Here is a 23312-nt window from a genome sequence, read left to right on the forward strand (position 1 = left end):
TTATTTTTTTTATTTTTTTTTTGCGGGGCCCCCCTTCCCGCGAGGCCCTGTGCGACCGCACTGCTCGCACACCCCCTGAGGCGGCCCTGCATACAGGTGCTGCAACACAATGTACACACACAACCAAAATAAGTGGGGCCCGCACTTTTAAGTGAAATAATAGTCCCTAACCGAGGGCCAAACATAGACAGAAGGAGGAGTGGTTAGCTAGGAATGGGGAAGGAAGGGAAAATGTATATTTCATAAAAGCACTGCAATTTTTTGTTTAGATAGGGGAAACTAATAGAGAGGGAAAAATGTATCTAGGGTATAAGGTCTGGCGACCTCTACCGTTCAGTATAGGTACTGGACACACACAGACAGGTAAATGGGATAGTTATATAGGGACACTGCGGAGAGGTCAAGTACCCAACATAGGCGTGAGGAGGAATGGATGGTTAGGATTTGGGGAGGAAGGGGAAGGGTATAATACACAAAGGTGCAGCAAGTTCTGATTTAACTCTACAAAAGATGCCCCCCTTCTTAAAGGGTAAAGGGTATAGCTTAGAGGTTTTCGTAGGTCATATCCCCTTTCTTAACAGGTATTGGATATGGTCGATGCCCGGTTGGTGGCGGATTTGGTTTTGTTTCAATGGTTTTGTTTCAATGTTTCAATGTTTTAAGGTGATAGAGATCCAGGAGTTTAGAAGCTGAAATAGAGGGTGCCTCGAGATGGTTACGAGAGGAGGAAGGGGGGGGAGTAGGGATACAGGATCAAGTTGAAGATAGTTTAGTCAAGTTAGACTTTAAATAGCAGAAATGAGAAAAAGGGAGCATGTGGTTAGAGCATACTAGGAGGTAAGAGCGGCAGGAAAGGGAGAAAGGCAGGTAAGATGCATCCTGTCAAAAGGAAGCAGGAAAGGACCTGTAGGAAGTCGGAAAAGAGGAGGGTCAGAGGTCCGTGCCCAATAGGGGGGGACGTTAGCTTTATATGTGGGGTTTGGGGGTACTTGTGTTTTTTATTTTTTATTTATTTATTATTACAGGACACTTCGGCTGGATCACCACATCACAAAACATAGAGGAGAGAGGGGGGAGGAGGGCAAGAAGAGAATGGGCAACATAGGACATAAGGATGAGTAGGAACGAAATAAAATATATGAGCTGGAACGTGAGGGGGATGAGCCACATTATTAAGCTAAAACAGATTCTAGGGAAGATAAAACGATCAGGAGCAAAAATAGTTTATTTACAGGAAACACACAGCACTGGGGAAGATCTCAAGAGGGTCGAGAATAGATGGAAGGGACAGGTATACTCTGCGCCATTCAACTCACAAGCTAGAGGAGTAATGATACTAATAGACAAGTTGATACCATTTAGTTTAAGAAATAAAATTGTAGACCCGGGGAGGGAGATTTATAATATTAAGCGGTACTATAGTCTCCATGCAGGTGAACCTAGTAAATATATATGGACCAAACAATGATGACCCGCTGTTTTTTCAAGAACTGTTTATGAAAATGGCAACTCTCACGGGCCAGTTCATCATGGGGGGAGACTTTAACTGCGTGAGGAGGCCGGAAATAGATAAATCAGGGGGAGTGGATACCTCCCACGGAAGAACAAGGAAAGTGATAGATACGTTTATGAGAGACCTCGACTTGGTTGAGATATGGAGAAAACTAAACCCAGGCAAGAGGGAATATTCGTGCGCTTCAAAATGACTAAGTAGGCCATCGTTCTCTAGAATAGACTATTTTTTTGTTTCGACAAGCTTGATATCTAAATTTACAGGAAGTGAATATGATAGTAGATTACTGTCTGACAGAATTTTTTTTTTATTATTATTTGTGTTTATTGGACTAGTGGGGGTTTACTCAGGGGTTTATCTAGAGGGGGGTTGGAGTGGGGAGCGTCTTATTGGATCCATGTCTCTAGTGGGATGTGATAGGAAGATGACCATCCTCAGTGGATGGGGCATAGGGTGGGGATTGGAGAGTGGGTATAGGAGGGCTTATAATAGGACGGGTGGGTTAGGGTTTAGAGTAGAAGGAGGGGGGGTTGTAGCTGGGGTGGTATTTTTATGTGTTTTATGTACTGTTGTCTTATATGTGTGTAATTGTTCCTCCTCTGAACTCCTGGGATTGACTGTCTGGGCCCGCCTGGATCAGCGCCTCTGTACTCAGCCTGGCTGCACTGGTATGTTCTCTACGCATTTATACAAGCTCGACCATGGCTAAATTGAATATTTTAATTTGGAACGCAGGAGGGCTTAACGCCCCACACAAGCGTGCCAGTGTCCTTTGGCTATTGAAGAGGAGAAATATTGACCTTGCTCTCTGTTGTGAAGGATCCGATTAAACCGAATATATATATTTATTTATGGATATATATTGAATAGTATTTGTATATCGTTTGATATCCCTTGTATATTCCTTGTACATATACACGGAATATCCCTTTATTCTACTACAGCCCATAATAGTTCATTCTCTTATTGGACAAAAGGACCAGGCGCCAGGGACCAGCCCCTGGCGTTCAAGTTCAAAGGTACCGACGAGACATGCCCTTACTAGCCCCGGCTCCGCGCAGGAATACGGCTACCGAAAGCAGAGTGGCCCTATTTGTTCACCGTGCATATAAATATGGCGCAAGAAATGTAGAATTCCTCTTAGTCCTTTACCCTTCTACCCAACTAAGTAACAGAACGTGAAGCCTCACCCCACGATACCGCGTGCGGTGTAGTATGGCCTGTTTGGCCTTAGAATAGCATTGAGACCTCGTGCGAATTAATAACTGAATTGCCAGAGTTTGGCACCGTATTTCTATTAAGTAATAATAGTCTATTATGTATGGTGCATCGTGCGGTTATAGTTCTAAAGTGAGCAGCACCCCCATCGCTTCCTCGTGTTATCTAGAGTCTTAACCAGGTTGGGCAGACCACACGTGGTGCTTTCATCCGAGGAGTTCTAGGCGAGGACCGAGTGGACCTGTACATTGGATTACCTACCCGACGACTGCTGAGCCCTATGCGGCATGGAATATATATCTGCTTTGGTACTTTGATTTGTGGAGCGGATAATCGCCAACACCGGTGAGTGTTGGATCTACCCCGAAAGGAGTCAAGGTGAGACGGCGCTCAGACCAGACTGAGGTCGCCTCGCTTCTTCTTCACTGTGGAGCTACAGCTACAGCTACAGCCTACAAGAGAGCTAAGGTGTATTCATCTGTGGATCAAGATTCTACTGCACTGTCTTCTGTACGTGAAGTCTCTCTAGACATCGTTGACCAGACGGGATACTGCTGACGGCTCTCCTACCCCCCCTACCGGCCTACAACCGGGAGGACCCCTACAGTATATCCAGCTATAATCATTAAGTGACCATAGATATAATTCCTTAAGAGCCAGGTTGTATACTTGCTTCCTGCGTAACCAGAGATTGGACATTCAGTGTTGATTTGCCTACGAGTACTCATTTGCCTTACAAGAGCATTCAAATCATAAATGTAATGGTGAATATTATATGTACCTTTTGCTATATATTAAATATTTGATTATTACCTTTGTGTGGACCTGGTTTCATGGTGGGAAAGTGTTCATCATATTTAGATATCGTGTACTGTATGGCCAGTAGTTAAAGTACATAAAGCGGTAGTGGTTTAATGATACCATACTTATCAATACAGTCAGGGAATTGTACCCCTCAGTTACACTCTCCTTATTGAGACGCATTTATTGGTAGGTGACGTGTCAAGACTGGCAAATCGGCAATATCACGTTATCTCCTCATCCTCAGCCGATGATAAGACGAAAGGAGTAGTCATAGTTACAAGACGTAACCTTGATATCAAAGTCTTGGATGTATGGTCGGACACGGAGGGAAGGATTACTATAGCAAAAGTTGAATTCTCGCATAGGAAGATGGCTATAATAGCATTGTATGCTCCTAACACATTTGATTCAGCGTTCTATAATACAATCACGAAGAATATGTTGGAACTTAATGGATACGCTCTCATTGTGGGTGGCGATTTTAATGCGTGCTGGGATGCGGAGATGGATAGGTCCGGGCCCTCTGAAACGAGCGACCAAAAACGGGCCTCTAAGGCCCTTAGGATGTGGGCCAAGGACACGGGGCTCACAGACCTTTGGCGCTTATCCAACCCCACCCTCAAAGATTACTCTCACCTGTCAGCCAGACACAAAAGCTTCTCTCGAATTGACTATGCATTCGCGTCCCCTAATATGTTTGATAGTTTCGATGTCTCATTGGTTCCCTTGGCTCTCTCAGACCACAAGGGGATTTTCCTTACGGCAACCTTTGGCAGGCTCTCCGCAAGAGCTCCCAGATGGCGTTTTAATTCGACCTTGCTAAAGAACGATGACTTCTGTTCTGAGTTCAGGAGTAAACTAGCTGAATTTTTGCAGATCAACGTTGGCACAGTAGAAGACCCTAGGGTCCTGTGGAACACATTGAAAGGATTTATCAGGGGTCATGTCACACTATTTGCCTCCAATTTGCGAAAATCCCGGTCAAAAAAGCTAGAAGGACTGGAATCATTATATGCGGACCTATACGCATCCTTGCAAACTAACTATAATGAACGACTAAACACACAACGTAAGATAGTCAAAAAAGAAATAAACTCCATACTTAAACAACAGTCTGAGTTCTTGATACATAGGACAAGACAAAATTACTACTTTCACGGCTCCAGACCTAGCCATCTATTGGCAATGAAAATACGCTCAAATGATCATTTCTCGGATATCCCCTCGATTAGGACGAGCCAGGGTGCAGTCACTACTGATTCGAAAAAGATCAATGACACTTTTAAAGAGTTTTACTCACAGTTATATAGCTCAGAGGGTAATCTTGATGACTCTAAATTTGAATCGTTCATTGGCGGGCTTGAGATACCCCACATTTCTGAGGAAGAGGCCAAGGAACTGGGGAGACCGATTACTCTCGTGGAATTGAGGGAGACGATTGTTGAAATGCAGAGGGGTAAGGCACCAGGCTGGGATGGTATTCCACCCGAAGTGTATTTAGCTTTCTGGGACCAACTGGGTCCATTGATGCTCGATATGATCAATTACGCTATCGAACAAGGGGAGTTCTCAAGAGATGTCAATATGGCGTTGATTTCTTTACTTCTCAAGAAGGACAAAGATCCCAATGATTGTGGTAGCTATAGACCCTTGAGTCTTCTCGGGGCCGATTTAAAAGTGTTTGCCAAGGTGCTGGCCCGTCGCCTGCAGAGATTTATGTCTGTATTGGTACACTGCGATCAAACTGGTTTAATCCCGGGGCGTCTGGCTGCAGATAATCTTAGGAGGCTGTTGCATGTAATCGATAACAGTAAAGACAATACAACTCCATCCACAGTTCTGTCTTTGGATGCCATGAAGGCGTTTGACAGACTTGAGTGGTCATACCTGTGGAAGGTACTTGAGGTCATGGGTCTTGGGAAGAGTTTTATTCATATGATTAAAGTCCTGTATGCCTCGCCGTCTGCGATGATACTGACAGGCAAAAACTGTTCCACACTCTTTCCGGTCTCCAGATCTTCTAGACAGGGTTGTCCTCTGAGCCCAGGACTGTTCGCGCTTTCCCTCGAACCTTTGGCCCAATTTATTAGGCAATCGGAGGACATCGTCCCCATAATGGTCAATAATACTCCACACAAAATTGCTCTCTACGCGGATGACCTGCTGATTTTCATGGACGACCCCTCCCGGTCGGCCACAAAATTATTGAGGATAATCGACGACTTTGGTAAATTGTCAGGCTTTAAGATTAACTGGAACAAATCAGCCTGCCTACCTCTTAATGAGCTGGCCAAGGCGGTACGACTACCAGCTGATATCCCCATAGTAGAACATTTTAAATACTTGGGCATAGAGATATTCCCCACGCTGAACCAAACTACTAAGTACAACTTCACGGGTACTTATGATAAAATACGCCAGGATCTAGACAGGTGGTCGTCCCTTCCTAACTCCTTACAAGCCCGGGCTTCCATAATCAAAATGAACATCCTGCCTAGGATAAATTTTATTAGCTCAATGCTCCCCCTGCCCCCTCCAATAGACCACTGGCGCAAGGTACAATCGATGGTATCTAAGTTTATCTGGAATAACAAACGCCCGAGAATCAAAAGGGCTACTACTCAACGTAGAAAACAAGATGGGGGCCTCGCAATCCCTGATTTTAAACTTTATTTCTGGTCCTTTTCACTGAGACCTCTGATGTGCTGGCTAGACCCTGTAGAGGCTGTATCGTGGCGCTCCTTAGAAGTGGCGGCGGTATCTCCGCTAAGATTGCAGGATGTGGTGTACTCCACTGTCTCTATTTCGAAATGCCGGCTGAGGTATGGACCGATCATAACTCACGTGATCCAAACGTGGCATAATGTACAGAGGTCGTGTGGGGTTAAATGCCCATGGCACCTGGACTCTCCAATTTTTAATAACCAGCAATTACTTGTAGGGCACAAGCCGGTTAATATTCCTCAATGGCAAAGAAGGGGAGTGCATACTCTGGAGGATATTTATGATAAGAACGGCCTCCGTGCGTTTCAGGACTTAAGAGAATTTTATGATCTTCCCGGCGAGTCCTTCTTTCTTTACCTTCAACTAAGGTCAGCACTGAGGGCGCATGGCGTACCGTGGGCTCAAGCTTTGCACCCACACCCCTTCCTAAGGCTCATAGTGGACAGAACGACATCCAGAGGGTTTGTCTCAGACTTTTATACGCTCTTAATTCAATCCACGTATAAAAATTTATCATTGGATACAATCTGGCGTGTGGATATCCCGGAGTTGGACCCCGAGTTTGACTGGGATGATGTTTGGGCAAATGTGGCATTATCTTCCCGCAACCCCAATCACCAGCAAATTAATTTTAATTATATTCATAGGACCTATCTTACACCTAGGAAGCTATTTGCTATGGGACTGATAACCGACTCTCGGTGCACTTTGTGCTCTCAAAAGGCCACTGGCACTTATATGCATATGTATTGGGATTGCCCACCAGTGGCCCGTTTCTGGAGGTCAATAACGGACAAACTTTCAGATCTGTGTGGCTTAACTATCCCATTCACAGCTGTTACGCTACTCCTGAACGATATAATGACACTACCCGCGTCCGTACAACTGAAAAGGGTTGTCCTAGCGGGCGTCACAGCAGCGAAGAAGCTTATAGCAATGAGATGGAAGGAGCCTGAGAAGCTTACAATGATTAACTGGTCCCTAACTCTATTGGATGTGATTTATCTTGAGATATCCACGGCTCGGGTGATTGGGGTAGGGCAGGCTGGCATTGACCTGTGGTTCGCAGCAGCTGAGAAGGTAAAGACCGCCATGTGCGGCTGAGCGGGGTTGGGGCGCTTGATCGGGGGGGTCCGGCGGTCTCTGGGGAGGGGAAGGAGGAAATGTCTTGTCTGTCTTGGTTTTTGTCTTGTCCTTCTTAACTTTGACTGGGGGGATTTTAGGGGGGGTTGGTATTTAGCTATTCTGCGCTATATGTCAATTCACATGCCATCTCCCCAAGGGACTAATATTGGCAGACTGATTGACCTGTCAACCAACTTGGAGGAAGAATTCTTTCTTCTTACACTTTACCTTCTGCGAGTTTGGCAGTCTTGAACATGTGTAAGGGACCTAGGCTATCTACAGTAAATCTGCGGCAACACTCTCATAAACAATCTTTTAAGTCACTCCACTTTGTAAAGGTGGGGAAAGGTTGCCATGTTTTGAAGACCCTTTTTGTTATTGAAGTAGCCATCTATGTTTGATAGGTTGGACGCTGTTTCTTTTTCTTTTTGTCTTTATAATTTATTATTCAAATAATATAAATAATAATAATTTAGGACCTGCTCCGAGGTCACCATTTGGCACACATGCGAACCATGCATACAATGCGTATCTGCGATTAACCCATCCCGTCGTCCTTCCCCCCCAAGGGCAGCCGGGAGCAGACAGGCGCCACGTGAGCCGCGCCAGGGGACCAATCCAAGTGCTCCTGTCCGTCTTCGTCAAGGACGCCACAGCGTTAGCGATCTTGTTGTTGTGCATGTTTTTCCATTGGGTTTATCTTATCGGGGGGGGAAACCCTTGCGAGCACGGGGAGAACATGCAAACTCCACACAGAAAGGCCTGGGAGATACCCCACCTGGGTAACTGGCATCATGGAAACCTGGTCCCCAAGCGGAATTCGAACCCTGGACCTTCTTGCTGTGAGGCGACAGTGTTAACCACTACACCACCGTGCCGCTTATTCTGTATTATTATTGTTTGTTATTCTCCTGTGAAGTTATGTTTTTTGTTACTGTGGTTATTGTGTTGTCCTGTTTCATGTAATTAATAATAAAAAAATTTGATCAAAAAAAAAGATTACTGTCTGAACATTCTCCGATGACGTTAACTATGAACATGCCGGAGATAGCGAAGGCACCACCTAGATTCAGACTCCAAACCAGGTGGCTCAACAACCCGAAATGTATGACTTTTATAGATGAAAAGATAGACATATACTTCTCCATAAATACAGACCAGACAAGTGCAATGATGAGATGGGAGGCATTTAAGGCGTATATAAGGGGAGAGATGATAAGCTATACTAAACATAAATCTAAGGAACACTATAAGCAAATGGAGGACATAGAAAGACGGGTAAAAGAAGTGGAAGAACAGCTATATAGGGGAGAAGACCCAGCAAAACAGAGAGAACTACAGGTATTAAAGGCCCAGTACAAGCATCTATCCACTACAAAGATAAAATCGGACTTACAGTGGCTAAAACAATCATACTACGACCAAGGGGAAAAAGCAGGCAAGATACTGGCATGGAGAATTAGAAAGGCACAAACGGAAAGGATGATAAATACGATCAAATTAGGGAACGGGGTGGAAACGAATGACCCAATAGAAATAAATAACGCCTTTAAAGAATATTATGAACAATTATATAAATCAGAATACCAAAAGGACACAGAACAACAAAATGAATTCCTGGACAAGTTAGAATTCCCAAAAATAACGGAGGAGGAACAGAAACAGTTTGACCAAGAGCTAACAATAGAAGAATTAAACGAGGCACTTACGGTTATGAATAGCGGGAAGGTGGCAGGCCCAGATGGGATACCAACAGAAATATACAAGAGATTCGCAGGGAAACTGCTACCCCACCTACTGGAAATGTTCAATGAAGCATATGAGGAGGGGACTTTGCCTCCATCCTTAAGATCGGCGATGATTTCGGTACTTAAGAAACCGGGAAAGCCACCCTCAGACACAACTTCATATCGTCCTGTGTCCCTCATGTCCTTTGATACGAAGATTTTATGTAAGGCGCTAGCTAGACGCATAGAGCAGTCGATTCCACATCTGATAAAAAATGACCAGAACGGATTTGTATTGGGAAGACAGGGATTTCATAACATTAGGAGATTACTAAATGTTCTTCACACTAAGAAAAAAGAAGAAGACCACGCAGTTCTGTCATTAGACGCCGAAAAGGCATTTGACAGGATTGAGTGGGGATATCTGTTTGAAACACATAAAAGGTTTGGGTTTGGGGAAGGATATATAAAATGGATCAGGATTCTATACACAGACCCAATGGTCGAAATAACTACAAACAACCAAATATCGACACCGTTTAAACTACAGAGATCTACCAGACAGGGATGTCCGATTTCTCCGTTGCTATTTTTATTCGCAATCGAACCATTAGCGATGACGATTAGGCAGGACCCGGAAATCACAGGGATGAGAATAGGGGGAATGGAGCATCGCCTATCGCTTTTCGCGGACGATATAATACTATACTTAACTAAATTGGATACCTCAATTAGAAATGCGGAGTATTTTCAGGATATAAAACGAATCAAAATAAAAGCGCACTTATGTTACTTAATAAAAGAGAAAAAGAAAAAGCGCCGGTGCACACGCAGTTTGCGAGCTCCCCCAAGGGGTTTACATACTTGGGGATAAAGATAACCCCGGAGATTAAAGACTTAGTACAAAGTAATTACGATCCAATAATGTCAGATGTAGAAAATAGCCTTGAAAGATGGAGCAAATTACCAATATCAATGATAGGCAGAGTGAATATTATTAAAATGACTATATTGCCTAAATTCCTTTACCTATTCCAGTCAATCCCAATGCCCTTACCGGAAACTTTCTTTCGGAGATTGAAAACGATGTTCACACGTTTCATATGGAACAATAAAAAACCCAGGTTGAGACTGACACTCCTTTACCTCCCGTATGACAGAGGAGGGCTTAGACTTCCAGATATGAGGCTTTATTACTGGGCGGCACAGCTCAGGACAGCAATGTTCTACTTTCAACATGCAGATATACCGGCTTGGATGGAGATAGAAAAAGAAGAGACAAAGATAACACTAGATGCATATATATATATATTCACGACAGAGTAACTTGTTGATAAAAAATACAAAGAACCCCTTCCTCCAGAATACAGTAAGGATCTGGCACAAGGCGCACTTACACTTAGGTAGAAGAGATAAGCTATCGGGATATACACCAATCTGGGGGAATGAGGAATTTAAACCGGGAAGGAATGATGGGGGATTCAAAAATTGGGCAGAAAGAGGTTTGGGTAAGATTAAAAACGTATACTTAGAGGGAGAATTGATGACCTTCGAACAGATAGTAAGCACATTTGAAATCCCAAGATCACATAGATTTAAATACTTTCAAATCAGGAGCTACGTAGTCTCAAAGAACGGGGGCACAGAGGAACCACCCACATCCATAATAGAAAGACTTACAAGGAACAATATGGTGGGAAGAGGACAATTATCCAAGTTTTATGATGTGTTGTTATCAGGATCGGAAGAGAGCTCTTTGAGCAGTTTGCGGGCATGGCAGAGGGACATGGGGGTAGAAATAGCAGAAGAGGACTGGGACCAAGCATGTGAGATGTCACAGACACTTTCAATTAACACCAGATGTAAACTCCTACAATATAAGTGGATACATAGAGTATATATGACACCAGAGAAATTACACAAGTTTTATCCCATGATCCTGGATGAATGTACTAGGTGTGGGGTAGGGGTGGGGACCCTGTACCACTGTATGTGGGAATGTGAGAAGATACAGGAATATTGGAAGGAGATATTGGAACTCATATCGGAGATGACAGAGATAGAAATCCCGACCGATCCTAAGTTATGTATACTACACTTATACCGGGAGAAGTTCCCAGCTTATATTAGAAAGAGGAAATTGATAAATTTGTGTTTGTTACAGGCCAAGAGAGTGATAGCTTTGAACTGGAAGGAGATACAGAGACCAGGAGCTAAACAGTGGTTAAAGGAAGTGTCAGAAAACTTAGCAATGGAGAAACTAACATACATACAGAAGGGAAAAACAGAGCAGTTTGAAAGGACATGGATATCGTTTATACACTTCCTGGAAAATGTAAGAATCTGAAGGAGGGATGGCAATTCCAAATTCTTTCCACTATTTTAAGGCGTACACTTTAAGACCACTGACAACCTGGTTTGAACCCCAAGCATCAGTATCCTGGAGAAATTTAGAAGTAAATATAGTAGCACCACAGAGACTGCAGGACATAGTATACACCAAAATATCAATTTAGCAATGCGAACTGAAATTTGGCCCCATAATTACACATGCGATCCGGATATGGCGTGAAACACAAACAAATATTCTAACCCACATAAATGGCATAATCATACTCCCTTATTCAATAACAATGCACTCCTGATTAGAAAACGACCTATAAGATTCCCTAGATGGGAAAAGCAAGGCATACATATTAGGAGATGTTTTCAACAAACAGGGTATTTGTAGCTATGATGAAATAGAATTTTTTTTTATCTCACCGGTTCCACATATCTTTTTTACGCACAATTATTGTTATGTTTGAAGTCTCACGGTGTTCCATTAAGGATACCAATTGCACACCACAGATACCACAAATTTTTCTATGAAAGAGAGACATCGAGAGGTTTTGTATCAGATTTGTATCATCAATTACTAACGGCCTCGTATGAAACCCTCCACCATAGACTCTATTTGGAGGAGGGATATACCAGACCTGGAAATAGAATTTGAGTGGCAAGAAGCCTGGGCAAATGTTCGACTTGCATCAAGGAACCCGGACCATCAACAAATCAATCTTAACTATATCCATAGGACATACTTGACTCCTATAAGACTGAACAGAATGGGTCTTAAACAAGACTCCAAATGCTCCTTATGTACAAATGGGGACGAGGGGACATTTATGCACATGTACTGGGACTGCCCACCAGTTAAGATATTCTGGAAAGAAGTGACCCAGCAATTATCAAATCTCTTAATTCTGAATATACCTGTACACCCCTCTGTATTACTGCTGAATGATGTTTTTGAGTATGCAGTACATCCACAGCTAAAGAGATTGGTTTTATCTGGTATTACAGTGGCTAAAAAACTGATAGCATCACAATGGATTCAACCGGAAAAAATTTGCCGAAAGGTCTGGATTCTTACATATCTCGAAGTGATTTATCTAGAAATATCTACAGCAAGAATTTTGGGTCTCAATGAATCCAAATTGACAATGTGGTTAGAAGTGGTGGAGAGAATAAAAGCTAGCATATAATGGTAGTGTCTGGTTAAGAGCGAATGATAATGGATGGATTATCCATTGGGGGGTCCAGGGTGGGGGGTGCGAGCAAGAGCATATGTGTGTAGGTACTCTGTCATCTACTCTAAGCCATCCTAGGTTGTCAAAGTGTGCAGGGGTGAGGTGGGTTCTAGAGGTAAGGTCAAGTAGTAGTCTGACTAGTTTGTTTTGTGATGGTTGTAATCTTGTTTTTAGCGCCTTTGAGGTGCTTTGGTACCATGAGGTGCAAGCATAGTCGTAGTACCCTTGAATGAGTGCTCCTGCCAGAGTCTTCAGGGTATTCTTGTATACCAGAGAGGAGATCCGGTACAAGAATCTAGTTCGTTGGTTGACTTTTTTTATTACATTGGATGCCATTTTGTCACAGGAAAGATTTGCCTCTAGGATGGAACCCAGGTAGGTAATTTCATCTTTTCTTGTGACAATATTGTCACCTACTGTAACTGAGAAGCCGTCAGTCTTGCTGAGTTTGTTATTTGAACCGAAGAGAATGGACTCTGTTTTGCCCATGTATAATGATAGTTTATTATCAGCAAGCCATATGCAGATTTTGCCTAGTTCCGAGCTGAGGGTTTTTTCAACCTGCAACTTGTTCTTGTCAGAGACCAGCAGGGCTGAGTCATCCGTAAACAGGAACAAGTTGCAGTCACAAGCTGACGACATGTCATTTGCATAAATTAGGAACAGTAGCGGTCCTAGTATGCTTCCTTGTGGAACACCACAGCTCACTGTGAGGGGGGGGGGGATAGAGTACCGTTTACCTCCACCATCTGTTCTCTCCCCTCCAGGTAGGATTGCATCCAGCTCACTGATAAACTATCAAAACCAATTGCTTTTAGCTTGTCAATCAGAATGGAGTGATTGACAGTGTCGAAGGCCTTTTGCAGGTCCAGCATGACCATGCCGCAGTATTTGCCCGCGTCCACCTCTTGTTTGATGTGGTCGTTCAAATAGAGAAGGCATGTGTCAGTGGAGTGGGATGTTCTGAAGCCAGATTGGAATTCGTAGATTAGATTTTTTTCCCGCCAGGTACTTTTCGACCTGTTCGTAAGGATAGAAACAGGGCGGTAGTTGCCTGGGTCTAATTTGCTGCCCTTTTTGTGCAGGGGTGTTAAGGCCTCTACATGCTACAGCAACTTCAAAGCAACTTCAACACAACATCAGCGCGATTTCAGCGCGGTTGTTGTTTAGGGTCTTGTAGACTGTGTTGCGAGGATGCTGCGTACATGTCTCCAAAATCTAACCTAAACAACCGTTGCGTTGATATTGCGTAGCAGTGATTGGTTGGTTAGCGAATGGGGGCGGGGCTGTCATAGAATAATATTGGTCTCGCAGAGAATACCATCCGCCATTGTTGTAGCCAGCCAGCGTTGATGCTAAATAATTAGCGTCACATAGCTGGCCTTTTTCTGAAAACCCAAGCACATATTGTTCCATAGCATACGCCTTCAGTTGATCATGACAAATCCTCTCTTACCTTGACGATTAAAAAGCCTCCATAATTTAGTAAATAAAGCTGTAGCCAGCCAGCTAGCATTGGTGCTATACAAAATGCTATCCACATTAGCTACATAGCTAACCAACTAAATACAATGGTATCCTGAGGTAACTTTAACGTTAAATACAACGTTTGCTAGTCGAAATGACTGGACACACACAGGGACAAGTTAAACATCAATCAATTAATTTATTCCAATAGGTAGTTTGAGCTGCATGTGAGCCGAGGTCCTCTCCATTGGAAACTAATGACGTTACGGTAACATTAGCTCAAAAAGCACAGAAAGTTAAGCTGCTAGCAACAGACACTATAACACTTCCGGTCGGGGAATTTCAAAATAAAAGAGCGACGTCTAAAATCATCGGAAATACGTTTATTTTGTACATTATCTAACGTTAACACGAACCTAAACTAACTTTAGTTAAACTAACTTTGCGCGTCGATGTTGCAGAAGCATAAAGGCAGAGTGTCTAAAACACCGTTGCTTTGTCGATGTTGTGTTGCAGTTGCTTTGAAGTTTCTGTAGCATGCAGAGGCCTTTACTCTCGCAATTTTGAAGTCCTTGGGGACGTGTCCCTGTTTTATGGAGAGGTTTATTATGTGTGTGATGACTGGGGTGATGGCGGCTGCTGAGTCTCTGAGGAATTTGGAGGGGATGTTGTCATGGCCAGTGGCCTTGTTCGGTTGGAGGGCGCTCAGTTTTTTGAGTACCTCATCTGTAGTTACCATTTCCATTTCTAGGTTCTTGTAGTATGCTACTATGTGTTCTACCCCATACTGCCCTGAGTGGGAGGGTAGTTTGTTTACCAGTGTTGTGGCTATGTTTGTGAAGAAAGTGTTTAAGTAATTGGCTACATCCAGCTTGTCTGTGATGAGCGTGTTGTCCGTCTTTATGTTTATGTTTGAGAACCTGGTTTTACGTTTTTTACTGCAGCCTAGTTGATTATTGAGTAATTTCCAAAGTTCACATGGTTTGTGTTAAAGTTAGAGGTTCTATGTAGGATTGCAAGTAACTGTCTAACTGTATTTAACTATTTCCACTGACTGTACATAACTGTTTCCACTAGAGGGCGCTATAGGCGGAGCCACTAATGCTACCACCAGGTGGAGAGTATTTAAAGAGATGTCTCCTCCCCCTCTACCTCTTTCCCACCTGCCTCTCACGTAGAGGAGAACTCATGTGCTGCTGCTTTACCATGCAAATAATAAACCACGCTGATTAATGGCTGAAGATAGAAACCATGCCTCTTGACCACATTATTGTCGCCCCATAGCCAGATTCTGTCAACAGGTTATGGGCCCAGATCACGCAGGGGCGAAATAATAAGGGTAGCAAGTTTAGCTGAAGTATAGGCTAGGTTAGCGCCGGGAGCACCGCGTGGCTAGACGCTAGGCCAGGGGTGGCCAACCCGCGGCTCGCGAGCCGCATGCAGCTCTTTGCCTGTCAATGTGCGGCTCTTCCATCCATAAAAATAAATAAAAATATAAAAATAAATTACCCTTTTTTTTAACTTTTTTCTTTTTTTATGTATGTTTTTTAAGGACGTAGAATAAACATTTACAATTATTTTTTTAATGGTCCATTTGCATGTTCTTGGGATCTAAATCTAGGGACATAATGGATCAGTGTCAGAAATAGTGTGTCTGTAGGCTTGAGTAAATTGTAATGAACCAAAGAAGAATATCAATTATATTTTTTTTTATCTTTGACTGTGAATAACACCATGCTATAATTGACCAGACCTGAAAAATCTAAGCAAATGAATAAAGGGAAGATTATTAAACAGAAGGTTTTGTAGATACAGTCAGGGGTGTAGCTCCAGATTCTGGGCCCCATGAAAGAATGTATTTGTAGGCCCCCAGTGAATGCGAGCGCGCGTAAGCGCGGGAGCGGGATTTCTTTGGGCAATTTTTTTATTGATGATAACGCATAATATGGTTTTTACCTATACATTCGTATCAGCAGTTGAGCACCTGCACTGTTGGTGGGTGAGCCTAGTAAAGGATGTCGCATTGCGTTCATCTTCAATGAATGGACCAATGCAATAGTCTACCAAAGCCCCCCCCCTCTCTCTATATATCTCACACACACACACACACACTTCAGAAACAAACATAGTATCAATGAGAGCATCAATAATACACCTGACCTCATTTGCTTCCATAGCCCCCCCCCCCCTCATCCGCATGCGCAGTAGTGCAAAACAAGGTACAAGCCACGACGCCCCGCCCACGCACAGTCAAACCTAGTCCAAGCCACGAAGCCCCGCCCAGACGTTGGGCTTGCGGCTCTGCAGATATCCCCTGTTGCCGGAGCCTCCTCTTTAGTCACGTGACCACCTGAAACCTCGATCAAAACATTGGGCTTCCTACAATTTGTCAACACATTGTGCAGAACTGCCAAAGACAACTCAACCAGCTAACAATACCCAAGGCTACGTTACAGAAATTACATTTGCATCCTAGCCACCCCTGTCCAGCAGACAGGCCGTTTCAATGTATTACAGCGAACCGAAAACGCTGCGGAGATCATGGACGCATACGATTTGTTTACAAGTTGCAGAAAGGGCGACATTGGTACAGTCAGGTAAATAAAGCGCTCGTTTCACAATTTTACTACAAATCGCTCATTGTTACCTAAGCCGCGTTGTTCTACCGTTTAGCAATTGAACTAACGCTGGGCTTGACACTACCCGAATCTGACCCTGTGTCTGCAGTGCACATCATTTATGCAAGCTAATGCTAGCTAACGCAGACAAGCAAGCAAGCCTCGCTTAAAATGTAGGTCAGTTCCAACCCCCCCCATCATCAAAGACTTGCTAGCTATCCTAACTAGGGGCTAAGTTAAGTAACTAAAGGTAAAGGAATGCAAAATGTAATTTGCCTAACCTAACGTTGTAGCATAGCCACAATCAATAGTGACTTTGACATAGGCTAACTTGTCAGTAGACTACTATACACAGACAGTGTTGTTTGTGTTCTCTCCAGTGTGCAGCCAGTGTAATGCCATAATGCACCACCAGCAGCCCTGTAGAAAGAGACTGGTGATTTGGTATTTAATTGTTAAAAGGACATATTCAAGGTGGCCTGCCCTCAAGACCAGCTGTTATTATTTCCTATCACACACAAGGAATCTGGCTTGGTGCTTGCTCAGAGGATACAAAGAACACATCTACAATAATAGAAGTGTTGGAGGTATTATGCAAATGCTGTGAGGACAAATAGTCAAAAAGGTAATGTGAGAAGTGTCAAGAATGTACAGTACTAAGACCGTACTAAGAAGAATATACAGAGCATTTGCAGGGTTGGAAAGGATTTGCTGTGCAGGATATACAGGGCGACAGTGGCTCGGGAGGTAGAGCAGTCGCCTGGCAATCCGGAGGTTCCCGGTTCGATTCCCGCTCCTCCCGGGCAGCGTGTCGATGTGGGTTTGAGCAAGACACTTAACCCCTAATTGCTCCAGTTGAGCAGGTTGGCACCTTGCATGGTTGCTTCCGCCGTCGGTGTGTGAATGTGTGAGTGAATGGGTAAAAATGTGAGTAACAATAGCGCTATATAAAAAAGCAGCCATTTACCATTTATACCCTGTCTTTGTAAGATCCTTAAATCAAATCAAATCAAACAGTTGTAGTGTGTGAGAGCAGATGTGTGGTGCATTAGGCAGGGGATCACAGTTCACAGTAGGGATGCACCGATCCGACTTTTTCAGTCTCGATACCTGGGCTTTGGGTATCGGCCGATACCGAGTACCGATCCGATACCCATTGTTCAATTAATAAACTGTATTATGCCTCACTGTGTGGAAGACAACATCAGGCTTGACTTAAAACATTACTTTCCTAACTTAGTGAAACAAAATGTAACAAATTAACACATAGATATAAATGTACTGAATTTTTATTTATGATTAACATTAAATAACATTTTCTTTTACTTGTATTATAATAAAAAAATTATAATAATTGTCGCCGATACCCGATCTAGCTATTTTTAGTCATCTCGGGGCCAATATTAATATCGGATCGGTGCATCCCACAGTGGTAACTGTTGAGCCTCTGATTGGCTGCTCTTCCTGAAGTCAATCATCTCCACTGTCTTCTGAGCATTTAGCTCCAGGTTGTTTTGGCTGCACCGGGACGCGTTTTCCTTAATGCCAAGCAAGCAGTGCAAAAATGCTTCCGCATTCGTCACCGCACGCCAGTGCGGTAAAGCGCCCTTCTTTTCAGACAAATGCTACCGTGCGTGCACCGGCGGCGGCGTGCTCGCTCAGGTGCGTGCGTGCGCCGGCGTGCTCGCGCGAGGTGCCCGCGCATGCGCATGAGATCCCGCCTTGGTTCGACACGAGCGGAGCTCAATATATATAAGTCACCGCCCCTTATTCAGTATCTAGCAATAGCTCAATTGGCAAGGCCACATGGCTGTGGATCCTATGGCTCGTTTGCTGGCGAGTTCGAATCCCATCGAAAATATTTTTTAACGTGATTTTTTTTTAACGTGTATTCTTTCGCCGGTTAAGGTTAGGCATGGTTAAGGTTAAGGTTAAGGTTAGGCATTGTTTCGGAGTTGGTTAAGGTTAGAACGGTTAAGTTTAGGCGCTGTTAAGGAGCTGGTTAAGGTTAGAGTTTGTCAAAGAGAATGGCAATATAATTTCTATGGTTAAGGTTAGGCATGGTTAAGGTTAAGGTTAAGGTTAGGCATTGTTTCGGAGTTGGTTAAGGTTAGAACGGTTAAGTTTAGGCGTTGTTAAGGAGCTGGTTAAGGTTAGAGTTTGTCAAAGAGAATGGCAATAGACAGCCTATTTCCGCGCGACCTGGGCGCTGGGCGGCGGAAAATGAAAGGCGCATTACTGCACGCCACTACGGTAAATTTTTGCACTGCTTGCTTGGCATAAAGCTACACGCCACCGGGACACCAGCTGCTCAACCTCCTGTCTGTATTCAGACTGAGCCCTGTCTGATATGAGTGTGATCACCGTAGTGTTATCTGTGAACCTGAGGAGCTTTACAGATGGGTCCACCTTGGACGTGCAGTCCTGGGCCCTCATTCATCAACGTTGCGTACGCACAGATAATGTGCTTAACCCGTGCGTACGACCATTTCTAAGCAAAGTGTGGGATTTATCAATTTGAACGTGAACTTGACTTTGTGCGTATGTCTACGCACAGCCCAGAGCATGCGTAGCTGACGCCCTGTGGTAGAATATGGGGACTGCAGACGGACGGCATAGCTCTCATCAGTTGCATGCATTAGTTTCAACGCGGAAATAAGATTCCGTGCATTACTCCCGTGCATGCGCTGTGATCACAACCAGGCAGCCAACGCCGAAAATAATGCCGTTTTCAGCAGTTTATACAAAATATTTAAATGTTTATTAGCAACGCCGAGCTTTCAAACCATCCTGTATCTCTGTTCGTAACCCTCGTGCAACTCTGAGTACCTTTGAAATGTCTCTGTGATACTTGTATAACGAACGGTTCGGTTAGAACCAGTCCTTCAGGGTAAATCTAGGTTGGTTTCCTATTGAGGAGTGACTGTGGATTCACTCCGTGCATCACAGTCACGAAAGGGGCTAGGGATTCAAGTTCGCGTTTTTATTAATCACATAGGCAGGCTATACGGCGTATAGGCTACATCATACATGGCAGTGAGATTCATTGTTCTTGTATATGCTCTCGTATTATTGTTTATATAGGCTACCCAATACTGACATCAAATATGCCTCTAGAAATCATATGCAGCAGGTAGAAAAAAGACGGAAAATCCGTCGCGATTTGGAATAAAATTTAGGAGAACTTTAATCCCTGGGTATTAATCGAACAAAACGGGAAAAGGCAGTCATATTCCAGCACCGTCTTTATTAGTGTTTGCGCTGCCCAGGCAGCAATGGCAGCATGCACACATTCTAAATTCTGTGCTTAAGAACGAAAATAGAATACTTTCTAAGAAAACTTGATAAATGAGGGCCCTGGGCTCTAGCATTGAAGGTCATGGAGTCAGATGTGTGCTTGGCCCAACCTCATGTACTGTTGTACTGGAAAACAATTGATGGATAGTGTATTTTAGAGTATACATTTTGTGGTTTTTCCCCTTTACAAGCAACAGAAGAGAGAAATCCTGTACACTGTTTTGTTACTTGCAATACACTTTATTTGAAATACAATGTTCCAGTCCTTAGACCTTCAACAGGTAGAACAGTTTATCACAAGTTGAAAGACAATGTGGGAGTTCTCTCTCTGTCTACAGACATTTCCTCCTACACACCTGTCTAGGAGAAACTAAAGGTGTGAGCATGATCCTCTACAGTCGAGATTTTATATTTTTCATAACTAATTGAAACTATGTCTCCTTTCTCTCCAGGTATCTTGTTGAACAGAGAGATCTGGACCTTAATTTAAGAGATAAATGGGACAGCACCCCGTTGTAAGTGGAATATCACCGTAGGCCCATTTCTCTGGCTGACCCGGCAGCGTGAATACTTTACCCAAGGCAGTTGTCCTTCCGCGTTCGGTTTGCGCGCCCTGATTGGCCTCTCAGCGCCCAATCGCGTTGCGCCTAGCTTTCAGTTCCACAACGCAAGTCCTCGCCCATTTCCTCGTATTGTTTTCATATCAATTGACATCACATCAATATACATAACGTATTGTAACACGCTATTCATATCAATCGGCATAACATCAATATAAATAACGTAGTGTTTTCATCTCTTCATATCAATCGGCATCACATCAATATAAATAACGTAGTGTTTTCATCTCAGATATTAACGTAACGGCTATTCATATCAATCGGCATCACATAAATATAAATAACGTAGTGTTTTCATCTCTTCATATCAATCGGCATCACATCAATATAAATAACGTAGTGTTTTCATCTCTTCATATCAATCGGCATCACATCAATATAAATAACGTAGTGTTTTCATCTCAGATATTAACGTAACGCGCTATTCATATCAATCACATCATAAGGACCCCCTCGAAAACGAGATAGCATATATCAAGGGGTTTATCCTTCCAATACATTTCAAATACATCAATATAAATAACGTAGTGTTTTCATCTCTATATCAACGTAACGCGCTATTGATATCAATCGGCATCACATCAATATAAATAACGTAGTGATTTCATCTCTTCATATCAATCGGCATCACATCAATATAAATACAGGGTGTCCGCGGATCCTTAAAAAGTCTTAAAAAGTCTTAAATTGGTTTATCAATAATTAAGGCCTTAGTTTGTCTTAAAATGTCTTAAATCCATTTTCAGAGGTCTTAAAAATGCCATAGAAAGGAAAGATAAAATGCCATGTCATGTTTTATTATGAAATCTGGGGAAGTACGGTTAACGGGAGATAAAGTCGGGAGTTTTTATTGACCGCGTTGTAGCATCACGCAGACCGGAATGGGGCGGAACCAACACGGGTCCTTATGTTGGCCGGGAACAATTTCAGTGGAGTCTAGCTAACGTTAGCAAGGCGAAGCGGAAGCGATAACGTTACGTTTAGTTTAGCATTTGCACTCGTTAATATGGGAAAGTGCCAATTTAACGAGAACTGGCTCGACAATCCACTGTTTGCGCGATGGTTGGTCCCAGTCAAAGTCAAAGACCATTACGAGGCCCGCTGCAACAACAAAAAAAGAGCAGTCGAGTCGCACATGCTGAGCAGCGCTAAGCGTACCTCTGCAAAAACGGCGCCTGCAAACTACTATTTCGAATTTCTTTTCGGCCCCGCCATCTCAGGTAGGACTATAACATCTGCACCAACAGAAGTCTGGATAACATGCGGCTCCACGCCAACACTTGAAGCTGAGGTCTTAACTTGAAAATAATCTATTCACGGATGTAAAAAAGGACACGTTTGTGTTTATGTTCGATGAGAGTCACCCACTATGTATTTTTTCCTCCCACCCACCCCCTCCTAATGTACAGTATCCTCCCATCATATGTATGTTAGGATCTATGGGTAACAGTACTGTATATTTGCATATCTTATATGTCACAAATGTAACAGTACTATATACCTGTATGTCCCTATGCCATAAATGTCATGTATGTTGAGTGTCATAAATGTCACTATGAATTGAAAATGGGGGACCCTGATGGAAACAAGACAAACGTCTTTCTCTGGTCTGCATCCCCTTAACAATTGTGTGTATTGAGCCGTACTGTATTGTACCCATTCTGCAATCTGTTAAACAAAGTTTTCATTCATTCAACCAAACCACAAAAACAAAACGACTGGATGAATAAATGAAAAACTGTATTAACAGATAACAGATCAATACACACAATTGTTAAGGGGATGCAGACCAGAGAGACTTTCGTCTTGTTTACATCAGGGTCCCCCATTTTCAATTCATAGTAACTGTACTGTTACATTTGTGACATATGCAAATATACAGTACTGTTACCCAGAGATCCTAACAGAAAATATATACATATGATGGGGAGGAGACTGTACATTAGGAGGGGGGGGGGGGGGGGCGTTGGACATTTACGGTGCCCAGTTTCTAATTGCAGCCTCCCGTAGGTGCTCTTTAAGAGCGGTTTTGAATGTGGGCAGGGGTAAAGTGGGTTTTAGGAGTGAGGTTAAGCAGTAGTCTGACCAGTTTGTTTTGTGATGTTTGTAATCTTGTTTTTTGTGCCTTTGAGGTGCTTTGGTACCATGAGGTGCAAGCATAGTCGTAGTACCCCTGAATGAGTGCTCCTGCCAGAGTCTTCAGGGTATTCTTGTTTACCAGAGAGCAGATCCGGTACAAGAATCTAGTTTGTTGGTTGACTTTTTTGATACCCTGGGGAGGGTGGTAATAGTTATGTGTTCTGACAGGTATCAGTCCTATGGTGATAATCATGTGTTCTTACAGGTATCAGTCCTATGGTAGTATGTGTTCTGACGGAAATGTGGCTGTTGCACTTGCTGCTTGGCCCCTGGTATATTTTGTATAGCTATATTTGCTATTTATGTTTGGTCACCCCTTTGTTGAAATTCATCCAATCCAGTTACTCCTTTAAGTTCAAGATTTTTAAGTTTCCAAGTTATTTTTTAATAAACATCTTTGGACCAACGTGTCCCTAAACTTAAACTAATTGGTGTCGTTGCATGATTTTTGCCATTTTGTTATTGTGAAATTGGTATTAAATTTAATT

General features: G+C 43.2%; 1 protein-coding gene across 1 annotated transcript in view; it reads left to right on the forward strand.

Annotated features, from left to right (window-relative positions):
• Positions 1–16530: 16530 nt before the first annotated feature.
• The window catches only part of abtb1 (ankyrin repeat and BTB (POZ) domain containing 1), a 50756-nt gene continuing 43974 nt past the window's right edge, over positions 16531–23312 (forward strand). Inside the window, exons 1-2 of the mRNA XM_084333214.1 lie at positions 16531–16747; positions 20518–20580. Of these exons, the coding sequence (XP_084189340.1) occupies positions 16692–16747; positions 20518–20580 (119 nt within the window). The 5' untranslated portion in view covers positions 16531–16691. The remainder of the gene's footprint in view (positions 16748–20517; positions 20581–23312) is intronic.

The sequence above is a fragment of the Notolepis coatsorum genome (assembly GCF_963971535.1).
Source record: "Notolepis coatsorum genome assembly, chromosome: 17".
NCBI classification, from domain to species: Eukaryota; Metazoa; Chordata; class Actinopteri; order Aulopiformes; family Paralepididae; genus Notolepis; species Notolepis coatsorum.